Consider the following 24,986-nt stretch of genomic DNA (forward strand, 5'->3'; position numbering starts at 1 on the left):
TAATTGGGTCATTGGAAAAATAGCTGGTTTTGGAAAAACATGGTGAGGGCCTTGTGTGCATAAAATAATTTCTTGTATGTATTGGTCTCACCAATTCTACCACGGGTGCAATGGCACTATTGGGGGCACTGTATAAGCAGCTTAGTTTTATATCTTTGACAGTGTTACTACATGAATCCTTGTGTACCTGGCGATCAAATGTCTGTGTATATATCTAGTTATGGTCTGGAACTAAAATAATTGTTGCATATCTAGTTTCGAGTCCTGGAAACAGTTGATTCTCACAGCTTCAGCTAACACTATCCTATCCTCCATTCTTCCCGTGACCTTGGCTGTCTGGTGTTTTCCAAGCAGAAGTGAAAAGGAAAACTTTTAATAAAACAAATACATTGTGCAACTTAGAATGAGGTCTCAAAATGGCAATACCCCTTGCACAATGTTGCAAACCAAACTCAACAAAACTAATGTTCTAATATGTACCCTGTTCAACTATACATTCCACCCTCTATTGTTTTATATATTGTCTGTGTATTCAGAAACCTACGGCTCCCTGAAGTTCAGCTAAACTAGTTGCCTGATGTGTGGCAAAACAAGCTATATTCTACTTGTGTCCATAATCTACAAATCTACATGGCAACATTTCATAAAACAAAAGGCCTAAAAACTGGGAGGCGGTGTATGATATTGCATCTGCCCTACCTGCACCATCACAATTTGCGTAAAGATTTTCCTGCCAGTCTCTTATTTCATCTGACCGAATATGTAACTTGCATGTATAGTTAATGTTATTTTATTCTGATTTGAATATGTAATTTGCTTGTAATTTTTTTGTGTTTTATGGAAGGTTTTTATAAATTGTAATACAATTAAACCAAATTTATTTTCTTCAGAGCGGTTTTTCATGCAGAGTTTCCAACTGTTCTTACTGCTCTTGAAATCGGCAACCCAGTGGTGGCAAATTCTTTGATTGACATGAGAGGGATTGAAACAATCTTGCTAATTAAAGTAAGACAGAACTTTATATGTATATATCAAAAAGTCGTATTATTTCATAAATGTAGTCCTAGTGTGTACACTCTGTGAAAGAAGGTTTTCGTTATGTTGATACATCAATAAATGTGTATGGCAGTTTTTAATTTCTCTTGTGTGTACTTTCAACACGCACTTATTTTGACAATTTTAGGAATTGCCTGTTAAATACGCAGATCAAATTTACATTGTATTTATTTAGGACAGCATAAATAAGATGATGTGATGAGCAAATATTGCAAATAACTCTCACTATCACCTAAGGGTATAAGTTAAACCATGTGTCTCCCAAAAACAGGGAAGTTCTGGATCGAGCTATTATAATGCCACGCTTTGACTATTGTAATGCCCTCCTTCTAGGAGCAAGCAAAGAATGTATAAGCAAGCTCCAAAGGATCCAGAATTAAGCTGTCCGAATCATATTCAAATTCATATATCCGAGCATCTCTCCGATCACAGAAGGAAATTACACTGGCTCTCAATGTCAGCCAGACCAAGTTTTAGGGCCCTGTCTATATAACACCAATGCCTTCAAAGGAAGGCTGGGAGATATCTCACGGAAAGGTTAACACCTCAAGTACCATCCAAGAACCTACGATCTGGCAATCGGGAACAACTGACAGTCCATAGGGCCCAAAAACGAGGGGAAAGATTCGCTCCCTAGACTGTCTTGTACCAAAAGCCTGGAACCCACTCCCACGGAGTTTACGGACTGAGAAATCGCACATGTTGTTCAAGAAACATTTGGAAACACGGTTGTTTGAATAATTTATTTTTCAGTAACGTGCCCCCTGCAGTTCTACTTTGGTCTTGTGATTGTTTCCCTGTGTCTCGTGTTTTTGTTGCCCAGCGCCCTTATGCTTCCGGGCTTTGGCGTTATAGAAATAAGTAAAGGAAATTTAAAAATAAAACACAAAATACACAAATCTGTGACTTAGTTTATATATGGTATCATTTAGCTTCTGCTTCTTGCTGGCGTTCTGTGTAAAACCTGAATGCACCAAGATTTGCACACCGTAGGAACTGTTTTCGTGAGTGCATCTATTTTAGTCCATGAGTTACTGCTAATAAGGTAATCCTCCTCTGCATGACACCCAGTCCATAATGAGGTTAATATGTACCGGAGCAGTTTCCATAGAGCAATCATTTTCAAGATGCACCAGTGACATATGTTTATATATTCCATGTATGAAGGATAGTATATATGATAGTAACTATAAATGATCTCTGATGAGGTCCAACTGCTTAGTAAGAGTGCTGCCAACTGCACAGCATGTTTTGCTCCTCCCCAAACGATCCCACCCTCCGAAACCCATATGCACAGGAGTAAATGAAACGCAAGAGTTGTACACAGTTTCAGTTTAAATTGTAGGAAAGTGTTGGTTAAAAAACTAATTTGTAAACCTTTTGATTTTTTTTCCCCTTTTTTAAAGCAAACTAATGTCTAGCCTCTTGATAAATGTATTGAGTATTCATAGGTAAGTAATGGTTAAAGTAACGTTTAAGGGGTTTAAGCAGAGTCTGGCACCTCCTCCCATTTTAAACAATGAGACAGAGACAAAATGTAGGCTCTGGTTATTATAAGTATGTACTTACAGGTCTCTGCGGCAAGCAGAGGGAATTTTCCCCCATGCTGGGTAGTCGCAGGACCCAACACAAGATTCTCAGGCCCAGGATCCACCACTGAAGGCAAGAGGAGGAATGGCTACAGATAAAGGATTTTAGTCCAATTTAGGAATGCTGCGGCAGAGGCAGCCCACTAAGAGGGCAGTGCAACCTAGCTCCTCCAGGCCAACGTTCCAAAGACAAGTGACTCAAGGGGTGGGTCTAAGGGCTTGGAGAAGACCACTCACACCTATTGATGTATGTTGCGGATGAGGCCGAGAGCTTTCAGTTGCCGTGGTAGATTATGGTGTCAAGATTGGGTCTGACTGGAATCAATGATGGACTTGAGTTTACAGAAAGGGACCTTGCCAGTAACTTGCACTCTCGATGCAGGAAAACCTCAATCCAGCAACCCAAAACAGAGGGCACAAAGGCTGCAGAAGCACTAGGGAAGACTCTGGTGACTTTCTAACAGGTCATAGACCATGCAATGCAGAAGAAAAGGACTCAGTCCAGCAGCTAACGCTCTACAGTGATAAAAACCAGCAGCAGCGCTATGAGTAGCAATGTCACACATCACAATTGCCAGAGGAATAACAGCAATGAGAGCCAGCTTGGTGTTCAGTCACAGGAGGGTCCTTCTCTCCAGATGGGAATTACTTAAAATCACACCACAATGGAGCCCTAGGATGCAGTGAAGGTACTGTGAACAAGCCAATGTTTTTGTGGATAAGGGGAAGAAATATATTCTGCAGGTTTCCCCTGGTCCTGACAAGAGGCAGAGTTTCGCCCCAACATCTGGATGCAGCAATGACGCCTTCAGGCAGTGCGTCTGACATCCTTCTTAGTCCGCTCAGATTCAGGTTCCAGCGATGCCCTGAGGCATGGCCCCAGCCTTGCTTTGAATGTACAAGACCGCAAGGCTGGGTGTTCCTCCTCCCCTACTTTCACTGGGTGAGCAACATTTTGAAGGCTTGGCACCCATCCACTTGCGGATGGTCAGCCAAATGGCATTCATGACATCACGATAGTGTTTATTTTGATTAGGGCGTCTAGCAGATCGTATATCCACCTCAAGCTGGTTACCTTTCACTCAGCTACACTTTGTGAGCTTTGCAAAGAGCTTGTAAAAGGAAAGGGGATGACCATATATGGTAATTCCTGCCTTAGAGTGTGAGGAATATCACCAAAAAAGGCAATGGTCCCAGAAGACTGAGGTTTAAACCATGAGGCAGTCATGTTGGCTGGTACGAACCAAACAAAACAATGTTGTGAGAAACATAAAGGTGCACAGTAATGAAAAATAGGAATACACTGCCACCAGTTTGTCTTGAACAAGCTGCTTGGTTGTGAAATCCCACCCTTGGTAAAGAAAGGTGGGGGAGTGGGTCCATCCTGCATTGTTAGCAGTGGGGACTAGCGGTGCTACCCAACAATCGCAATGGGCAGCAGTGTCTCCCTGCACTGAGAGCTGTAGGTGATGGTCAGATTTGGTTGTGTGGGAAAAAAAATCTTCCTTAATCAAAATGTGTTCAACTTCTCAATACTGGTACGGTCCCAGACCTGCTCTATCACTGTAATGTGTGTGTAGTATTGCGCATAGATAATTATCAGAACGCAGAATAGCTTTACTATGTAAAAATGACTGATGGGGCAGCAGATGCGAATCTCAGAAAATATTTTTTATACTCCTTATTTAGTGATGTGGGGGAATAAAGGGACTCTTAGGGGAGTAAAACATAATTCGAATGGATTGTGTCCTCGAATGTATTGTAAATCTTTGACATGTAATGTCCAAAGCCGTGCTGCTTCTGAAATTTTTCGGCGGAGGGCGTCCTGCGTCGATGGCGTCTGGTCGATGTCCCTCGAAGGCCTCCGTCGAAGAGTGGCGTCACCAGATGTTATAAATAGGACGCACGGCGTTCGTAGCCTCGGTTCCATTTTTTCCGCAAACGTGTTTGCTTCGAGAACTTGGCGCGCCTCGTGTTATCTTCTTCGAAGAAAAATGTCTTCATCTTCTACCCCTCCGACTCTGCGGTCTGGGTTTGACATGCCGGGACTGTAAGTCCAAAATGTCTATTACGGAACTGCACCGCATCTGCTTGTGGTGTCTGGGCGAAAGTCATGATACAGACGACTGCTCGAAGTGCCAGTCTTTGACTGCCAAGGCCTTGCGGGAGCGTAAGGGTAAGTTGCAGGTACGTCGGGTTTCCAAAGCTCATAAAACCAAGAAATCTACAGGCATTTCCACCGACGATTCGAGGGGTGACTCTCCCCGTCGGAAGGAACCCATGGGCTCTCGGTTCCAGAGTGGTTCCCGCCACTCTTCCTCATCGAAGCACTCCCAGAAGCGGCGTCACTGCTCGCCTTCCCCGTCTTCGTCAGATGATGGCTCCATGAGGAAAGTGGCTTGCCCCACTAAATCCTCTACTCCAGAGGAATGTGAGGCATTCAGGGATCAAATGCCTACGATTTTTCAATCCCAGGACACAGTTCCGTCTGTGCCTTCGATGGAAGCTGGAAGGGAAGGGTCTCGGTCCGATGCTTGCGCCTCCTCGGGCCCGCGCATTCGGCGCGATAAGCTCCGGTGAATTGCCAGAGACGTGCCAGATCTAGATTGCCGTCTTCATCCCCAACGAAACCGCAGAAGTCTGGAAAGGGCTCGAGGACGGTGTCGACCCTGTCAGCGCTGTGTCCGTCGAGTGAGGTTGTCGGGGCTTTGCCTTCGGGCTGGCCCTCGGAGCCATCGGCGCCATTGTCGATGCCGAGAACGTCAACGCTATCAGGACAAAATGGCAGGAATTTGCCATTGGAAGCCCCTGTGACTGTAGATCCTCCGAGAGGCTCGATCTAAGACGTTGAGGCCTGTTCTTGTCTCCAAGACCACTCCTGTCCCTGGGAATGAGATTTTCCATTCTCTGCAGGTCATTTATGAGGATGAGTAGAGGTCTGAGGTCGAGTTGGAGCCCTTTCGTAATCTTGTGCCTGAGGCTCCTGACATGGTCTTTTCGGAGGACAGTCATTTGGAAGAGCTGCATCAGTCTCTACATGATGGCAGTGGCTTGACACTTCTCCAGAGATGGAGTTTGGTAGGCCAGAGCCTGGGGCTCATGCTGAATCCTTCTATAGGAGGTTGATGTTGAGGGTTACGGAGTACCTAGGGTGGTCCGGCCCTCAGGTTGCATTCGAGCAAGATGACCTTACTGATATTTTAGATCAGGGTCTGTCCACTGACCCAGTGTTGCCTTTTCATTTGGCGTTACAGAAAAGGGTGGTGGCTATTTGGCAGACCCAGGAGTTTCTTCCGGCGGTCAACAAGTCGGTAACTACGAAATACTGGCCATCCAGTAGTGACCCCGGCTACCTATCCACTCACCCCACTCCCTGAGAGTTTGGCGGTTACGTCGGCCACGGCAACCTTGAGGCAGGCTGCGTACCCTACCATCCCTCCTGATAGGGACGACAAGTGCTTTGATGGTTGGGCACGCAAGGTCTTTTCAGCTGGAAGTATGGCACTGAAGTCGGCCAACTCCACCTGTGCCTTCGCAAGATTTTCTCACACACTGTGGAATTGTCTCTCCTACGGCTGAGCATATTCCCCAGTGAGAAGAATGGGATGGGTTCCTTGCTCTTGTGCGGGGGTGGGGTTCATGTCTACCCCTACCTAGATGACTGGCTGATCAGGGCGAGTTCTCCAGGACAAGCTTTGGATCATCTCAGCCTCACCTGCTGCTCCCTTTACAAGCTGGGCTTCTCCCTCAATTTCAAGAAGTCCCATATGACACCTTCCCAGCAGCTCCAGTACATCGGGCTGTGTTGGACACTTCCTTGGGGAAGTGCTCGCCTCCCATGGTGAGGGCTCATCACACTGTACAGATGGTCAACAAATTCCAACATGCCCAGAGTCTTCCGGCTTTCGAATTCTTAAGGTTGCTCGGCCTCATGACATTCTGAATTTTTCTGGTGCCGGGGGCCAGACTGAGAATGAGATCCCTTCAATGGGCTCTCAAGGCGCAGTGGTCGCAATTCTCAGGCAAGATGTCGAATCCCATTCAGATTCCACTCTCGGTCTCGCAGGATCTTCTGAGGTGGGCCAGCAAAGGGAATCTGATGAAGGGGGAGCCTTTTTGTCAACCGTGGCCGGAGGTGACGGTGGTGACAGACGCTTCCCTCACCGGATGGGGAGCTCACACCAACGAGCATACCACCAGCAGTCGTTGGTCTCTGTTTGAGTCCAAACTCCACATAAACCTTTTGGAGCTGAGGGCCATGATGTTGGCCCTGAAGGCTTTTCTGCTGTCTGTGCGGGGGAAGAGTGTCCTGATCATGACGGACAACACAGTGGCCATGCATTACCTCAATAAAAAAGGGGGTGGGGGGCAGGGTCACTCCCGCTGTGCTGAGAGGCGATGCAGCTCTAGTTCTGGGTGATGCAGCAAAGAATCTCACTCTCAGCAGTTCATATGGCCACAGTGGAAAATGCGGCGGCGGACGCTCTGAGCAGGCAAAGCATGGTCTCCCACGAGGGGGAGTTGGCTCAGGAAGTCCTTCAGGAGATCTTTGCCCTTTGGGGAACCCCTCAAGTGGATCCGGTTGGCACTGGTTGCAAACAGAAGTGCAAGAGCTTTTGCTCAAGGGAATTTCCTCCATTCGTTGTGGATTGATCGTTCCCACTTCTATACGTGTTTCCTCCGGTCCCCGCCATTCCTCGGGTGCTAAGGAGGTTTTGGAGATTCGGGTCCCACTTGATCCTCATTGCTCCGGATTGGGCTAGGAGAGAGTGGTACCCGGACTTCTAGAAATGTCCATCTGTTCCCCACGCATTGTTCCCCACAGAGATCTCTCTCTCTCTCTCTTTCTCTTGCTCTCGGGGTCAGGGTTCTCCATCCAGAGGTCAAGACTCTCAACCTTCACACTTGGTTTCTGAAAGGTTGAGATATAAGGATTGGGACCTCCCGGATGACGTGATGGAGGTGTTGCTTTTGGCCAGGCGACCAAATCCCTCTACCGTTGGCGTATGTTTTGTGATTGGTGCAGAGGAAACAATGTTCATCCTTTTCAGTGTTCCATTCCGATGGTTCTTTCTTTCTTGCTTTCTTATGGCCCACAGGGCTCTTCAAGTGGGTACCATTAAAGGTTACCTGGCGGTGCTGCCTATTTTTAAGCGCTAGTCTGAGGAATGTTCTTATTTTAAGTTTCCTTTGATTTCCCAATTTCTAAAAGGGCTCACAAATGCGTTCCTGCCATCCCCTTTTCAGGTGCCGGTTTGGGATCTGGATTTGGTCTTGAAATTCCTGATGGGTGCTCCGTTTGAACCTCTGCACTCTTGTCCTTTGAGACTGTTGTCTTTCAAGGCGGTTTTCTTGCTTGCAGTTACATCTGCTCGCAAAGTGAGTGAATTCCAGGCACTTTCATCTAAGCCACCCTTTACTGTGTTCCCCAAGGATAGGGTTGTACTGAGGGTACGTCCATCCTTTCTACCTAAGGTAGTGTCAGTTTCATTTGAGCCAAAAAGTGGTACTTCCTGCTTTCTATCCTCCACCTCATCCTGGAATGGAATAGGAGTGACTCCATAGGTTGAACCCTAGGCGAGCTTTGAGCTTTTATATTTCTAGGATGTCCAGGGTCAGAGTGGATGACCAACTTTTTGTGGGGTACACTGGACACTGATTGGGCCAGGCTGTTACCAAACAGACCTTGTCCAGGTGGATTATCCTCACCATTACTGAATGCTACAGATTGGCGGGCAAGGACCCTCTTGAGGGGTTGCGAGGTCACTCCACTAGGGGGCGTGGCTACATCCACAGCCTTGCAGCGGGGAGTTCCTATTAGGAATATTTGTGATGCAGCGACGTTGTCTTGCATCCACACCTATGTCAAACATTACTCCCTGGATACACTCCATGGTCAGGATATGGCCTTTGGCAAAGCGGTGCTTTATTCTGCCATCTGATTTGGTATTCTAAATTCTTCTCCCTCCTTCATTCACTTATACTGCTTTGGGAGTTTTTCAAAGATGTGGAATACGTTGTAGAACAAAATCCATTCAAAGAACTAGTTACTCACCAACTGGTAACGTTCTTTCGACTGGATGTTCCTCCAACGTATTCTTCCTGCCCCTCTGAAGAATTTCCCATGCTGTTGCAGCTTGCGTTCCCTCAAGGCTATGTGCAGTCAAGTAGGCATTGTGTACAAGCATGTCACACGTTATGGGGGAAAAAACATAAACTGAGGCTATGGGCGCTGTTTCCCATTTATAACATCCGGTGACGTCACCCTCGACGGAGGCCTTCGAGGGACTTCGACCCGACGCCATCGACACAGGACGCCCTCTGCCGAAAGATTTCCGAAGCAGCACAGCTGTGAACATTACATGTCAAAGATGTGGAATACGTTGGAGGAACAACCAGTCTAAAGAATGTTACCAGTTGGTAAGTAACTAGTTCTCACTCCAGACTAAATTACATTTAGACATGGAATCCTTCCTCCCATACATTCTTCATCTTTTGAAATACCTTAATTTTCATAGGTGCATATCTGGCTTTGTAAACCTTCAGCCACCGGTGGGTGCAGGGCGGCTCAGTGTGTGCTCCCTTCTGCTCCATCAGTGACTGTGACTTGGATTTCAAGCCTTGCTTTATATATATTATAGGGCAGCGGTCGAAAGCCCCATTCAAGCCGCAATAACACAGACCACAACATTTTCCTTTGTTCACACCCACCCCGCGGCAACCCCATTAACTCAGCCCCAACATGGCATGCAGTGGAAATACTACAAAATGTTCAAGTAGCTACAGAGCATCTCCTAACCAAGCATACCCATCAACTCCTTGAGGATCTACAGGGGGGAGGGCGGAGTCGGTCCACCGCCCACCAACTAGTTCGTAATCACCACGGGCAAAAACATTAAAAGAAAATCTTTTCAACACCATGTATTTAATGAGGAACCGCAGCCACCCCATTTCCACATGCGCACCCCCATCCCATGACGGGCCGCAGTGATCTTTTCCATCCTGTAAAAGTCTTTCGTTTTGGGCAACCCTTCACCATGGCTCGGCAGCCCTTCCTTCTTCCATTGACTAGCCAAGCAAGCTCTGGCATCCAGCAATAAAAAGTGTACCATTTGGGGTAGGCCCCTGTATATACTGTCCCTCTCCAAGACCAAATAAAACGCGCTTTGGGCTCCAAAGGGCGTGACATACCTTCAACCTCCTTTACCCAGCCCAAGACCTCAGTCCAGTATATCTGCACTCTCTCAAACGCCCACCACATGCGCCAGTACATGGCATGCTCACCACATCTGTGCCGGCAGTGCGGTCTAACACCTTCAAACATTTTATAAAGGCGGACAAGGTCATACTAACACCGCTGGAGTAGGTGAATACCGTGGAGCTTGTTCTGGCATACTGATGTCTTGAATGCCCTACGACACATCATCTGCCACACCGCTTGTCAATTTCCTTACCCAGGTCTCTCTCCCATCTGTCCCGGAGGACCCTTCGCTCCACCACCCGTAGCCATAATCAACACCCCATACAGTGCGGAAATCAAACCTTTCACATCAAAGTTTGAATCCAATAGTTTTTACGGTCTGTGCGAGCACCCTCTCTATCTGCGGTTTCCATTTTTCAGCAGGAAGGACCCCTTTGATCCGTAGGTATGAAAGGATTGGCAGTTTACCTATGTGCCAAGCTTCCTCCAGCTCCTTATTTGAAAGGAATTTTCCATCCCGCTACATTTGCCCCACTCAAACCATCCCGCACCCCCGAACCAAGCCTGGTAACTGGCCAGATCAGACATCTACTTTTCCACAGGTGGCTCATAGAAGACGGCCATGAGGTGACCCTCACTCATTCCTGCTCCCGGGCACCTTAAATGCCAGATATCCCCCAGGATTGGATATTCACAAATCCTGTGCGGTACCTTCCCGCCTGTGACCCGCAGCCACTCACTGTTGCTGGCCTCAAATGCAGGTTCTCCAAAAACACCCACTGTCCACCCTTCTCTTCCCATAAATGAGGGACCAGCACCCTCAACTGTGCCGCTTTGTAATACATTAAAAACGTCTGGCAATCCCACTCCCATCTTTCCTTGAGGAGAACCAGAGTGTCGTAGGCCACTCGATGTTGCTTTCCCTGCCACAGAAAGTGCAATGCACACCCCTTAGCTTCCCTTAGTAAAGCATCCAGTATACGTATCAGTAGCATCTGAAAAAGGTACAGAATGCTAGGAAGGAAATTCATTTTTAAAGCATTAAGGCTTCCCATTCAAGATATTGTAAGCTTCTCCCAGTTTGACATATCGCTATAGAACGCACCCAGTAAAGGTGGGTAGTTGGCTTCACATAAATCGCTCATACTGCGAGTAACGACTACCTCAAGGCATTCCGAACTTCAATATCTCTGCATCCTCGTCTCCTTCCTCATGAAAATGGAACTGAATAGACTTGGCCTTATTAATATTGAACCCAGAGAGTCCTCCATACTGACTTATCTCCCGCATTGCAGCTGGGATCGAGGTATGCAGGTTCCGCACGTGGAGCAGCACATCGTCAGCATACAATCCAAGCTTGAACTCAGAATCACCAACTCTGATCCCCTCCACCTGAGGGGTATTCCTGAGTCACTCTGCCAAGGGCTCCATTGATAAAGCAAACAGTAAGGGCGAGAGAGGACACACCTGTCTACTCCCTCTCTAATGAAAAAAGCCCTAGAATATTGTCTGTTAACTGCCACCTTAGTGCACGGGCCCAGCGCCAAATAACTTTGCATATCCTCACCAAACCCATATTTCCCCAGAAGGCCGCCTCCTCATCTAAGACCAGGAGTGTTGGGTTACCCACTTTCGCTTGTGCCATGTCCATCAAATGCAGAGTCTTCCGCAAGATGTCTGCCGCGTCTCCCTTTCATGAAGCCCGCCTGATCTGTGTGAACCAGGTGCAGCATAAATTTCTCTTGTCTAGAAGCAACACCCTTGTTAAAATCTTCTCATCCATGTTAAGCAGGGATTCCGGTCAATATGAACCACAGGTCCTAGGATCCCTACCACCCTAGGGAATGCCCGATATCGGGGCCTGATGAATGGACTCAGGAGTCCTCCCAGTCAATAAAATATGATTCAACAATTTAACTAAATGTGGGGAGAGAGAAATGCGTATAAAACCCAGATGTAACTCCATCATCACCAGGAGCTTTCCCAGTATGCATCCTCTGATTCGCAAGGAGGACTTCCTCAGGGCTAAACCCAGTATCAATCACCAATACCTCCTCCTCATTCATCTTGGAAGAACTGCATCACTGAAGAACTGCATCACTGAAATGAACTATCTGTACCCCATCAGAGCCCATCTCAGAGCCATACAGTCCTTCATCATTCATCATCGAAAACTTGGCAAAACTCTCTGCTATCCCCTCAGAGAACGTATCTACTTGGCCAACCGCACCGTCAATCCAATCAACCCATCGTTCAGCTCTCTGTCCCCGCAGACGCACTGCTAAGAGCTCATTTGCTTTATCTCCCTTTTCATAGTACCTCTGCCTCAAGAATTGCAGTTGTTGCATGACCTTGCCCAGCTCAAGGGTTTTCAATTCCTCCCTTTTACTCCTTAACTCCTGTGTGAACCTCTTCCTGCCATCAACGCAGGCCTGTATTCTCTGCTCCAGGGAATCGATACCCTCCACCCCCAGCTTAACCTCAAAGATTCCTTTCCCTTTTCTTTTTTGCACCCTCCCAAATCAACAATCCATTCCAGGTGGCCTTGGCTGCCTCCGAAAACAACGCAATAATACACTACCGGAACACCCTCCTCCCCCTGCCGGTATCGTCGTCCCTCATTTCTTCGAAAACATTTTTTCTGCTTTCTTTTATCATGGGGCACACTACTTTTATATTCGAATGGATTGTTTCCTCCCACGTATTCCTCATCTTGTGATAATTCGTTATCTCCAGCTTCGCTGCTTCGGAAAAAAAAATTCTCGGCAGAGGGCGCTGTGCTTGAGGTCGTGCCGTCGATTGTCCCTCGACGTACTCCGTACTCTGTCGACGTCACCGATGGTATAAATAGCTCGAGCCGCGCCCGTTGCATCAGTTCCGTTTTTCGATCGCTTCGCTATCGAGAACGGCGCGCTTCTATTTTCTGTGAAGAAAATGTTGACATCTTCGACACCTTCGACCCCCAGGACTGGGTTCAAGAAGTGTGCAGAATGTGGATCTAAGATGTCGATCACCGATCCCCACCGGATTTGTCTCTGGTGTCCAGTCACCGAACCGACGACTGCGGGTCCTGCTAATATATGACCGAAAAAGCTCTTCGTGAGAGGAGAGGTAAACTGTTGGTGGGGAGGGAGGCCTCAAAAAAGGTGTCGGCAAAAAGACACAAGAAAGTGACTAATTCTAAGGAATCGGATCGCCATAGGCACTCAAAGAGATCTCGATCTAGGAATAGATCGAGACACTCTTCGTCATCATCGAAAAAAATGAAGAGGAGACATAGATCTCCCTCATCATCATCATCTTCTTCTTCAGAGTCGACCGAAGAAATTTGTTGTCTGACTAAATCGGATTCTCCCAGTAAGTGGGAAGAATTCCGCAAAAAGATGGAGGTTTTCGAGAATGCTGCCCTGACCCCCTCGAAAAAGCCATACCCCTAAAGTCGCTCCATTGGACGACAAAGGGAAGTCCAAGGCTACCAAAACCTCGAGTCGACGTAAAACCGTCGAAGACTCTACGAGAGTCGAGCACTTCTCCAGTGCCATACAAGAAACACAAGTCGTCGAAGACTTCGACAACTTCGTCGACGCCCTCGACGTCGATAATTTCGACTCCAAAGCCAAAAACATCCTCGACGCCATTATCAAAGTCATCTTTGAAGACTTCGAAGACCCCTTCGAGAACTTCGAAGGATTTGCCAATTCCTTCGAAGCAGATGGAAGGGGAAGAAAGGAGATTCACTCCTTTGCCCAGGTCAGACTTTTTCAAATCTATGTCAGCAATCTATGAAGAGTCTGCTTCAAAAGAGGACGAGGTTACTCCTTTGGGAGTTACTTATGGTACAAGACATGTTCCTGAGGAACTTATTGACCAGGAATCTAGAATGAGAGACGTGAGTGATACTCTACATCTGCCAGTGGAGTTGACACATCCCCAGAATTAGAGTTCGCTAAACCTGATCCTGCAGAGCATGCAGATGCTGGGTACAGGGGTCTTATGACCAGGGTAGTTGAATATATGGGTTGGGGTAATACGTCACCCATTTTTTAACAAGATGACATGACGGATATAATCGTCAAGGGACCTCAGAAAGATCCTGTTCTCCCTTTCCACAGAGCCCTCCAAAGGACTGTGGAGAAATCTTGGGAGAAGCCAGAAACTATCGCTGCTGCAGATAGCACTTTTCCAAGAAAATATAGACCGGCTGGAACGGATCCTGAATATTTGAATAAACATCCGACTCCAGAGAGTTTAGTCATTCAGGCAGCATCTACTTCAAAACAAACTGCTTATCCAACTATCCCTCCAGATAGAGGATAAAAAAATTGATGCCTGGGCACGTAAAGTTTTCACATCAGGCAGTATGGCAGCAAATGTCACCTGTACCCTAGCCAGGTTTACCCATACCCTGTGGGACTGTATTTCGGCGGCGGCTGATCATATTCCGGAAGGCGAGGAAGGGGAATGCTTCCTGAATATAGTCAAAGACGGGAAGGAGGCAATGGGGGAATGTCTCCAGTCTGGACTGGATACTGCTGATGGTATCGGCAGATCCATGGCTGCAGGTGTTGTGCTACGCAGATTTGCGTGGTTGAGGAAGTCGGGGTTTGCACCAGAAGTGCAAGCCAGACTTAACATGACCTTTGATGGCTCGAGGCTCTTTGGCAGAAAGGCTGATGAAAGCCTAGAAAAACTTCAGACCTCGAAGCGGCAGCTAAATCACTTAGCGCCTCTTTGCGCCAGCCTCTAAAACCCTATTCCGGCTCATCTTCCTGGAGGGGTCGTTCTTTTCAATACTACTCTTTTGGTAGAGGAAGAGGACAGGCTTCTCAAAGGGGCAAAAGAAACTTCCCTCGTGGAGGAAGAGGTGCAAAATCAGCCTCAGGAGCGGCATCTGTACCCTCAGCCGCTCCTGCAGCCGCCTCCAAATCCCTCTGAGACCTTGTTATACAAAACACCAGTGGGGAGGCAGGATCTCAACATCTGAAGGAATGGCGGGGCATTACCTCAGATGCTTGGGCACTGGAAACAGTAGCCCAAGGTTACTGTCTCTCCTTTCTAAAAAGGCCTCAGAATCATCCACCGGGAGCCAACTCCGCCAAAATTCCGGATCCGCTCCTGTTGCAGGAAATTTTAACCCTGCTAGAGAAAGGTGCCATAGAACTGGTACCTGTAGCGGAGAGGGACAGGGTTTGGTACTCCCCATATTTTCTCATCCCAAAAAAGGACAGAGGACTGAGACCCATTGGACTTGAGAAACTTGAACAAGTTCCTCAGGAAGGACAAGTTCAAGATGGTGACTCTTTCTCAGATCCTTCAGGCTCTCCAACTCCAAGATTGGTTGGTATCATTGGACCTTCAGGATGCTTACTTTCATGTGCCAATCCATCCAAAGCACAGAGTACCTGAGGTTCGCGATTGGCAATTCTCATTATCTGTTTCGAGTTCTGCCATTCGGGTTGACCTCCGCCCTGAGGGTTTTCACCAAACTGTTGGCGGTTGTGGCAGCAAGTCTCAGGAGAGGAGGTATTCACATATATCCCTACCTGTACGACTGGTTGATCAGAGCAAGTTCTCCAGAACAAGCTCAGGAACATCTTTTGATCACCTGCCACTTCCTCCACAAATTGGGCTTCTCCCTCAATTTCAAACATACCATCCCAGAAGCTCCAGTTTATCGGAGCAGTCTTGGACACTTCATTGGGAAAAGCTTCGCCTCCCGAAGTGAGAGCTCTCCACATCCAGCAGATGGTAACAAAGTTTCAGAATGCCCAACGTCTACCACCCTTCGATTTTCTCAGGTTGCTCGGCCTCATGGCATCCTGCATTTTCCTAGTACCAGAGGCCAGGTTGAGAATGAGATCCCTTCAGTGGGCACTCAGAACTCAGTGGTCCCAGTTCGCAGGGAATATGTCGGATCTTCTGCAAGTCCCGAGTGCAGTTGCTCAGGATCTTCAATGGTGGGCTTGCAACAACAACATTCTCAGGGGAGAGTCTTTTTGGCAACCATGGACGGAGATCACGGTAGTGACGGATGCCTCACTCACGGGGTGGGGAGCAACGATCACACCAACAATCTGACAATCAGCGGTCGTTGGTCTCCATCGGAGTCCAAACTACACATCAACCTGTTGGAGCTGAGGGCAATCAGACTAGCTCTGAAGGCCTTTCTGCCCTCTGTACAGGGAAAGAATGTCCCGATAATGACGGACAACACGGTGGCCATGTACTACCTCACCAAAAGAGGAGGAGTAGGGTCACTGCTACTGTGCAGAGAGGCAATGCAGCTCTGGTTCTGGGCAATACAAGGAAGAATCTCTCTATCGGCAATTCACCCAGCCGGAGAGAAGAACACGGCGGCAGACGCTCTCAGCAGGCAGAGCACGGTCTCTCACGAGTGGGAGCTGGCTCAGGAAACCTTCTGGAGATCTTCGCCCTTTGGGGAACCCCTCAAGTGGATCGGTTTGCCACCACGATCAACCGGAAGTGCGATCAGTACTGCTCAAGGGAATTTCCTCAAAGAGGAGCTCTGGGAGACGCATTCGTAGTGGAGTGGAAGTTTCCACTGCTGTACGCGTTTCCCCCAGTCACCGTGATTCCTCAAGTAATCAGGCGGTTGAGAAAGTTCAGGAAAACCATGATCCTAATTGTCCCGGATTGGGCCAGGAGGACGTGGTACCCGGACCTTCTGGACATGTCCATCTGCCCTCCAATACGTCTTCCGCAAAGAGAGGATCTTCTCTCGCAAGAGGAAGGTCAGGTTGTCCTTCCAGAGGTCAAGACACTCAACCTTCACGCATGGTTTCTGAGAGGTTGAGATACAAGGATTGGGATCTTCCGGATGACGTAATGGAAATCTTGCTTTCGGCCAGAAGACCAGCAACAAAATCTTTATGCAGATGTCGCTGGAACAGGTTTAGTAAAGGACAAGGATGTGGACCCTTTTCAGAGTGGCACCCCAATGGTGCTTTCTTTTCTCGTACATCTAGCTAATCTGGGGCTCCAGATAGGAACAATCAAAGGATACCTTACTGCGCTGTCCATTTTCAAGCGCTCCTCGGAAGAGGTTTCATATTTCAAAATACCGTTAATAATTCAATTCTTAAAAGGGCTTACTAATGTATACCCTCCAGTACCTTTTCATGTACCAATTTGGGACTTAAATTTAGTATTAAAATTCTTGACTTGCATACCTTTTGAGCCTCTGCACTCATGTCCATTGAGGCTTTTGACTCTAAAAACTGTCCTTCTTGTGGCCCTATCATCAGCCCGCAGGGTTAGCGAACTTCAGGCTCTCTCATGCAAACCACCATATACTATTTTTTATAAGGATAAGGTAGACCTTGAAGTTAAACCTTCTTTCTTGCCAAAAGTAGTCTCGTACTTCCATTTGTCACAAAAAATAGTACTACCAACCTTTTATCCTCCTCCTCATCTGGGCAAAGAAGAGGAGAGATTACAAAGATTAGATCCCAAAAGGGCTCTTAGCTTTTACATCTCAAGGATGGCTAAATTGAGACATGATGACCAACTATTTGTGGGTTATACAGGTCATAAATTAGGCTTATCTGTAACAAAACAGACCATTTCCAGCTGGATCATATTAGCCAAAGTTGAATGCTACAGATTAGCGGGAAAAGAACCACCAGATGGGCTTCGTGCCCATTCTACAAGGGGAATGGCTACTTCTGCGGCTCTAAAGAGGGGAGTCCCAGCAGCAGATATTTGTGCAGCTGCAACCTGGAAAACAGTGCATACTTTTGTTAAAAAATTATTGTTTGGATACTGCCTCCTCTAACGAGGCTTTATTTGCCAATGCAGTTCTGCATTCTGTCCACGAAAACTGAAATTAGTACTCCCGCCTCCAAAAATTGATACTGCTATGGGAGCCTATCACAAGATGAGGAATATGTGGGAGGACACAATCCATTCCAAGAACAAGTTACTTACCAACTGTAACGTTCTTTCGACTGGATGTTCCTTCCACGTATTCCTCATCGACCCTCCCATCCTACCCCACAGTACAGTTTACGTTTTCTTACACTTTCCTCTCACGAAGAATGTATCAGTCATGGGGCACGCCTGGGTGTTCCTCCTATATATATATATTTCATCGAAAAAACAGAACTGAAGCAACGGGCGCGGCTCGAGCTATTTATACCATCGGTGACGTCGACAGAGTACGGAGTACGTCGAGGGACAATCGACGCCACGACCTCGAATTTTTTTCCGAAGCAGCGAAGCTGGAGATAACGAATTATCACAAGATGAGGAATACGTGGGAGGAACATCCAGTCGAAAGAACGTTACAGTTGGTAAGTAACTTGTTCTTCTGTCCCTTCTGCTATAAAACATACCCCTGGAAGGACACTCGTAAGGTGTGTAATAGGTGCCTTCCTAGGGATCACTGCGAAAAATGCTGCGATGCCTGTTAGCTTTTTCGCCCAAAGACTCTTAAAGATTGGCACACCAACCGTTGGGCAGCCCACCACATGCAGGCAGAGGCTTCTGTAGATGTTACAGACACGGAAGAGTCAGAGGAGGAATATTTCAGCGCACAGTGACACCGAAGATTAAATTGGCGCTACAGCTTCCCATGTGCTAGTCCCCCCACACCGAAAGGCATGCTGGCGGCATCGCTATAGAGACCACACCCGGCGACAGTGGGACAAACGCATGCAGAAAACAAGGGGAATCTCTCACACAGTCTCGAGATAAGGCACACAACACCTAGCCTTTCGACAAAACATTTATCGAAGCATGGCCACACGGAACAGAAGTGCACTGCCGGCCATTCTACGTCGATGCAGGCCTCTGCGAACACATCTTGTGTGTGCCGTGACAGTTCCCCAAAACAAGCATTGAGCGTTAAATCTTCAATGCATAAAAAACACAGGCCACAAGTTTTGAGGATGCACGCGACTGAGCGTATGTCAAAACAAACACCCATTTCCTTCAGCGTACAGGCTTCCAAACATACATCGAAAACTATTACAGTAGAGATGGCTTTAAAACAACCATCAACACGCACACATTCACAAAATAGTATTTCGGCGCAAGTCCATACATTGCCAAAACACAGCCCCTAAACTGAGCCCTCTTCTCCTCTGTCACAAGCTTTACATTCTAGTCCTACACATAGCCCTGAAGAGATTATGTACAATTTGCATGAAACACCTACAACAGGTTCTTTGACAAAGGAGAGGTTTCAACAAACTATGGACAACGTCTCATCTTTTGTGTCTTTTATGGAGAAATATCCATTAAATCAAAAATAGATTGAACTAATGCAAGGAGAGACTCCCTCTAAATCCTCTAGATTACAGGTAGATGCCCTTTTAAAGCTCCATGATACAAGGCTTACAGAAGAAGAGGTAATTGATTTAGATCAGGATAATGCTGATTATGACAAGGATCAATATGGTGGGGATCAATATTGTGGTGGTGATCCTTATAATGAGCATGACACATTTTTATTTCCTTCCCCTACAGATTGGGACCAGCCTATAGCTGACTCTCCTGTAGATGATCACATTGTATATAATGATCTGCTTAACAAGTAGCAGACCACTTCAAAATTAGGACACATGATGTCCCACAAGATCTAGAGGAAAATATCTCAATAGGACAGTTCATTCCTGTGCTTCAGTCAGTGTCCAAAAGAATAGAACCTTCATTAGAAACAAAAGTAAAAACAGAACAGCTACGCAGAACCATTCCTGTTATTACGCTGCACAGGGATCTAACCCAAGAAATTAAGACCGGAATGCTATTTAGCAACTAATTTTGTACGCATATGTTGCAAAGAAAATGTGTTTGCCCTGATTTTAGAAAGGCTTACTTAGCCAAAACACATGTCATCACGAGAGGGCAATTGTGACGAATTAACAATTTGACACCACGCAAGGCAGTTGTTTAATTGTGCTGAATAAACAATGTTACGAACTACCAGATTTGGCGCAAGTTTCCAGGAGAGTAACTTTTTACTTTTGTGCATATTAAGGTGGATTTTTGCTTTCCCTCCATGATATTTACGGATTGGAACACTAATAGAATAATAGATGTATCTTTGAGTCGCTAGCAGAAGACCAGTCTTAGGGAGAGCACCTACATTTCTTCATTAGAAACACCTTCTCTCACCAGGACTGTTCATCTCAAAGTGGAAAACATTTCGCCCAGCACGCTCTCACCCGATGTACATACACAGTCACCTAAAACCAGACTCACTTGTGGTTACCACCACCCGCAAGAGTGCGGGCTCCCTTAGCTTCTACAGAAGCTCCTCCTGAAAAAAGCATTTTGCCCTAGGTAAAAAGGTGGCAACCTCAGCTGCTTATCAAGTGAGTATTACCAACAATACCACTCTTCTTTCTAGTTATAATAGGGCACTCTGAGACTAGGTCCAGCCGTGGCTGAACCACTTTTCAAAATTTGAGTGCAAACAGTAACAGAGGGCTAACAAGTGGCTAACTATATTATAAAGGGAAATCTAAATGTAGACAGTGCCAGTAGAATTGCACTGGAAGGCACAACACTGAAGCACGAAACTTGGTTGTGACAATCTGGGTTTAAGCTGGAGACTCTAGCAACCTTACTTAAATATGCCTGTTGAGGATAACGTGTTTGGAAAGGCGGTGAATGATGCCTTGGAAAACTGTGAAAAAACAGCATGACATTCTGAAATCCTTAAACCAGATTTATAACAAACCCTATATTCAGAGGGTTTTTTTTAACACACATCGGTTTTTCCGAAGACAAACATATCCACGCGCATCACAATCCACCTTCAACCTAGGATCACCATCCCATTGGTATTTAGACACGTCACAAACACATCCCTTTCAATCTTCCTATCAAAGGGGATTAAGACGAGGTGGAGGTTGCTCTAGAGCAGCAGCCACTAAAGACTCAGCTGCCCAAAGACAGTGACGATCCAGATCAGGTACCGTCTCATGTTTCCCCAGTAGGGGGTTGTATCTCGCAACACGCCCCGCGTGGGAGGGATTCACCTCAGACAAGTTGGTACTTTACACTGTGACCAGTAGTTACTCAATAGAGTTTCTCATGAAACCTCCCAACCATCCACCCAGGCAACAAAGGATGTCGCCAGAACATCAACAAATTCTACAAGAGGAAATTCAAATTCTGCTGCAGAAAGGAGCGATGGAGCTGGTCCCTCCTTTACAGGTAAACAACGGTATTTATTCAACATACTTGTTCGAAAAAAGGATTTTACTATGTGCCCTATGTTAGACCTTAGTCCAGCAAACACGTATGTCAAACCGCAAACGTTTTGAATGACTACTGTTAGGACAATTTTTCTGAAGTCCAACGCTTAGTAAAACTATTCAACTGAGACAGTACAAGACTCAACTCTTAGTATAAGGCTGCACCACCTGACTATATGGTAGAGTTTAACGAGCAGCCAGGCTTATCTTGGGAGGGAGAGAGGGCTGTAGCAAAATACAAAGAACTTGTAGTGTACCAAGGGTTAAACAGAACCATTTACAACCAGAAGTATTATGAAAAATAAAGGTTTATTATAAATACAAGTTAGGCCAAGTTAAGTCTTGGGAGTAGGTACTTTGTCATAGAGTCATAAACACATTATAAAAACACAACACAATGCTTGAAGGTACACAGACCAAAGCATATACCTTGTTTAGAAAATGAACAGCATTGCTAGGCAAGTCAGACCTTATCAAACACATGTTATTATCGGACACACCTATTAATGGGGAGTAAAACTGTTACTTTCTGATTACTTTAAGTAATTCAAGGGTAGTAGACTCTAGCAGTTGTGCAGTGACACTCTGTTAGGGAATCACTTGGTAAACCAACCTGCAAGTATAATTTTCTGAATAGTGGAACACTCATTCAAGAGACAGATACCTATGCCATTTTCAGGATAACACACAGTTATACTATGTGAGTTAAACCTTTGGGTGTAATATACAATCACCTCCAGCAACTGCCTCACCCTAGCTATTGCCATCATTGGTTGCACACTAGATTATTGCAACGCTATACTGGCTGGAAGTCAATGAAAAACATCAACAAACTCCAGCTAATACAAAAATAATGCACTCAGAGCTGTTTGGGGCCTGACAAGATCAGACCACATTTAAAAAATCGGACTTGAGGCTCACTGGCTCCCCATTAAAAAAACCTGCATTGAGTTTAAACTCCTTGCCATCACTCATTGCTGCATTCATAACACTCCCCCCACCCTCCATTAATTATCCAGCCGTATAAAAAAAATACCACTCGCAATCTATGCTCCTCCTCCTTCTGCTCTCATCGCCCCCCTGATTCAACAGAGAGGGAGATGGAGGCTCCAGCTTCGCCACCATTGCCCTCCACCCTGTGGAATGCCCTACATTACTGCATCCAAGAAGAGCCATCATACCCTCTTTCGTAAAAAAGTAAAAACGGCCCTATTTAACAAATACATGTAATTGCATTTATTGTACTGTTCAAAAAACCCCACAACTGTATTTTCTTAATGTACTGCTTGAAAATCCCTCAACTGTATCTTTCCTACGCCCCATTTACACGTAGCACAAGTAACTAACTGTAATATCGCTTACCTGTAATGTACAATTCCTCTAGCATTGTGATGCCTCTGGGTCTGGGCGCTACTTATAAATGCAATAAATAAATAAACTGTTGCTTTTCAGATCAGTGGAACACAGACTAAGGTAAGCAAGAATTGTCGAACTTATTTTAGGATGGCCCAAGGTAGACCAGGTAAGTAAAACCCATGTATTTGTTATAAACATTTTAAAGGCGCTATCAGCATCTTAAAGGTAGGGATAAAGATGAGACTGTTTTAGCATCTGTATATAAGAGACCAGGGAAAGCAAAACTCAATGTTAAACTTTATTAAGAATGATTACATGTTATTGCAGGTAGGTAAAACGCAAGGCAGACTTAGTTTAGACAGGCTATACACTAGGTCAAGGGAAGCAAGATCCCAGTTGGTGAACTTACACACTAGTATTCTGGAAGAAATAGTTAAGCGAAGCCAGCAGCATTACTTTTGGGATGAAGCCCAACCAATTCACAGGTGAGTAAAATAACTTTACGTATACTGTTCCGAATGGCACAACACACATTCAAGGTAAATAAGAACTTTTGTAACTGCTCGCTCTGAGTTAATTACCAACTAACTAATTCACAAGCAAGTACACTTTTAAACAGTTATATTCTTCAAGGAAGAATCATTTTCTTATCCAGTCCTTCCCTATTCTATTGCATGAGTTCTCTCAGAGGCAGAAGAGGGGCCCTCATGGTCTAGGTGCCAGCTGCCGGCAGGGTGAGATGTGGTTCAGTTGCAGGGAAAGAAAGAGTTCCTGTGGAAGACTGTTCAAACAAGTAAGTAGTTCACTTTATGGTTCGTTAGGGTGCAGGGACTTCTAAAAAGACACCCGAGAAGGATTCCAGCAGTGGGCCTGTGTGTACTGGATGAAAGGACTCCCAATCTCAGAAAACACCCGAAAGTTTTACAGAAATCACACCGACTCAGGTAAGTAAAAACCCCCAACACAGTACCTCAGCACAGAAGAAGAGTTGCACCAGGAAGACTGTTAGGCAGAAACCTGTGCAGTTCCCTTAGGGACCACTGCAAAAGGCTTAGGACTACAGGTGTTGGCAGTGAACCCAATTGGTAGGAGTCTGTACCACACAGATTTACCTGGTAGCTGTGGCTGAGCAGCCAGACTTCTCTCAAGAAGAGTTAGACAGTATATAGAGTATACACGATAGGTACCAAAATACAGTAGCACAAGCAAACACTGACCAGAGCTTTAGTATCAAAGTATATAATTATTTATTTAAAGACACACTTGTAGAAACACTCTAACACTATTATGTAAGCAAGTTCAAAACACAGTCACTATTAATATATATACATCCCTTATTCCTTATTAGACAAGTCTTAGTTAACACCACTTATTTTCAGTCAGAGGTGAGCGCTTAAATAAAGATGGCACTCTAATAAGTTATCAAAAAAGGGAGGGAAAAGGCAAACATTAGAAAAGCACACAACACTAATATTTTAGAACACCCAGCAAGGCAGGAAAGTCAAAGTCTACTTGTGAGCAAAAAGTCAGAGGCCAGGCTCCCTCTTAGAGAGAGTAGAACACCAATGTGCCCAAGATCACACAGTTTAAGATGCTTAAAGTCTTGCAGAGAGTTCAAAAAGGAATTAGTTCAGCTCAGAAAAGTTCAGTTAGCCAGCCTAGGGCCAACCCAAGTGTTAAGTTGCGGATTTAAGAGACACCCGACACAGACCGTTGCGAGGGAGGCCAGGCGGACACAGTACCTTGAAAGTGGAGAGGATCCTCCAGCGGGGGCAGTTGTTCCTGGCAGCGGGTGCAAGTCACGGCATCGTCCAGAGGAAGAGAAGATCTCGACGTGGAGGAAAGCTTAAGGCCGTTGCACTGCCAGGGAAGAAACCAGCTGCAGAGTTCTCCGGTTAAAAGGTACTACCCTTTTATTCGCGAAAGTGGTAAAACGTGGTATCCCGGTTGCAGGGGTGCTTGGCACAGGCAAGGCGGCCATGATGTGACCCAGGAAGGCGAAAAGGCGGGCAAACTGGTTATCCCCACCAGTCAAAGGAAGAAGACTCTTCGGGATGAAGATCTCCTCTGTTGTTGGGAGAAGTGGTGAGGCGGTTCAGCAGGGCTCCACCGGTGGTGTTTTCGTTGCAGGTCGGCTCAGCTTCTCCCTCTTCGGATTCTTTGGTCCTGTGGCGACTTCTGAAGTTCCAGTCCCCAAAGCCCTGCTTTTATGCAGAAAACCCCCATTCATCAGTCCTAGCTGTCACTCAAACATGCTAAGTGGTGAGCCGGGCGGGCCAATCACACCAGAGTGCGACTTGAGTTGCCAAGGCAACTCAGTCCAGGGTGCCTAAACCCCCTCCCACACTCCCTGTGGTACCCAGACAGAGTGGCACCACTTTTGGAGGCTTCTGTGGAGAAGCCCGGCAAAAAGTGGAACAAAGGGATCGACTTGGGTTGGAGTTACAGAGGCGAACACAAACGCCATTTTAAAATAGAGTCCTGGCAAAAAGACCCAACCGGGGAATAAATATTAAATAAATAACCCGGCGGTATCTTTAACATTGCACCAAAAAGTGG

The 24,986-nt window shown here is 46.2% G+C and overlaps 1 protein-coding gene across 2 annotated transcripts in view; it reads left to right on the forward strand.

Moving 5' to 3' along the window:
- The window catches only part of SMC6 (structural maintenance of chromosomes 6), a 2,412,589-nt gene that overhangs the window by 1,315,032 nt on the left and 1,072,571 nt on the right, over window positions 1-24,986 (forward strand). For both annotated transcript variants that reach the window (XM_069605927.1, XM_069605928.1), the window contains one exon: window positions 891-1,005. In XM_069605927.1, the coding sequence (XP_069462028.1) occupies window positions 891-1,005 (115 nt within the window). The remainder of the gene's footprint in view (window positions 1-890; window positions 1,006-24,986) is intronic.

Source organism: Ambystoma mexicanum, chromosome 4p, assembly GCF_040938575.1.
Source record: "Ambystoma mexicanum isolate Mex_15411 chromosome 4p, UKY_AmexF1_1, whole genome shotgun sequence".
Classification (NCBI taxonomy): domain Eukaryota; kingdom Metazoa; phylum Chordata; class Amphibia; order Caudata; family Ambystomatidae; genus Ambystoma; species Ambystoma mexicanum.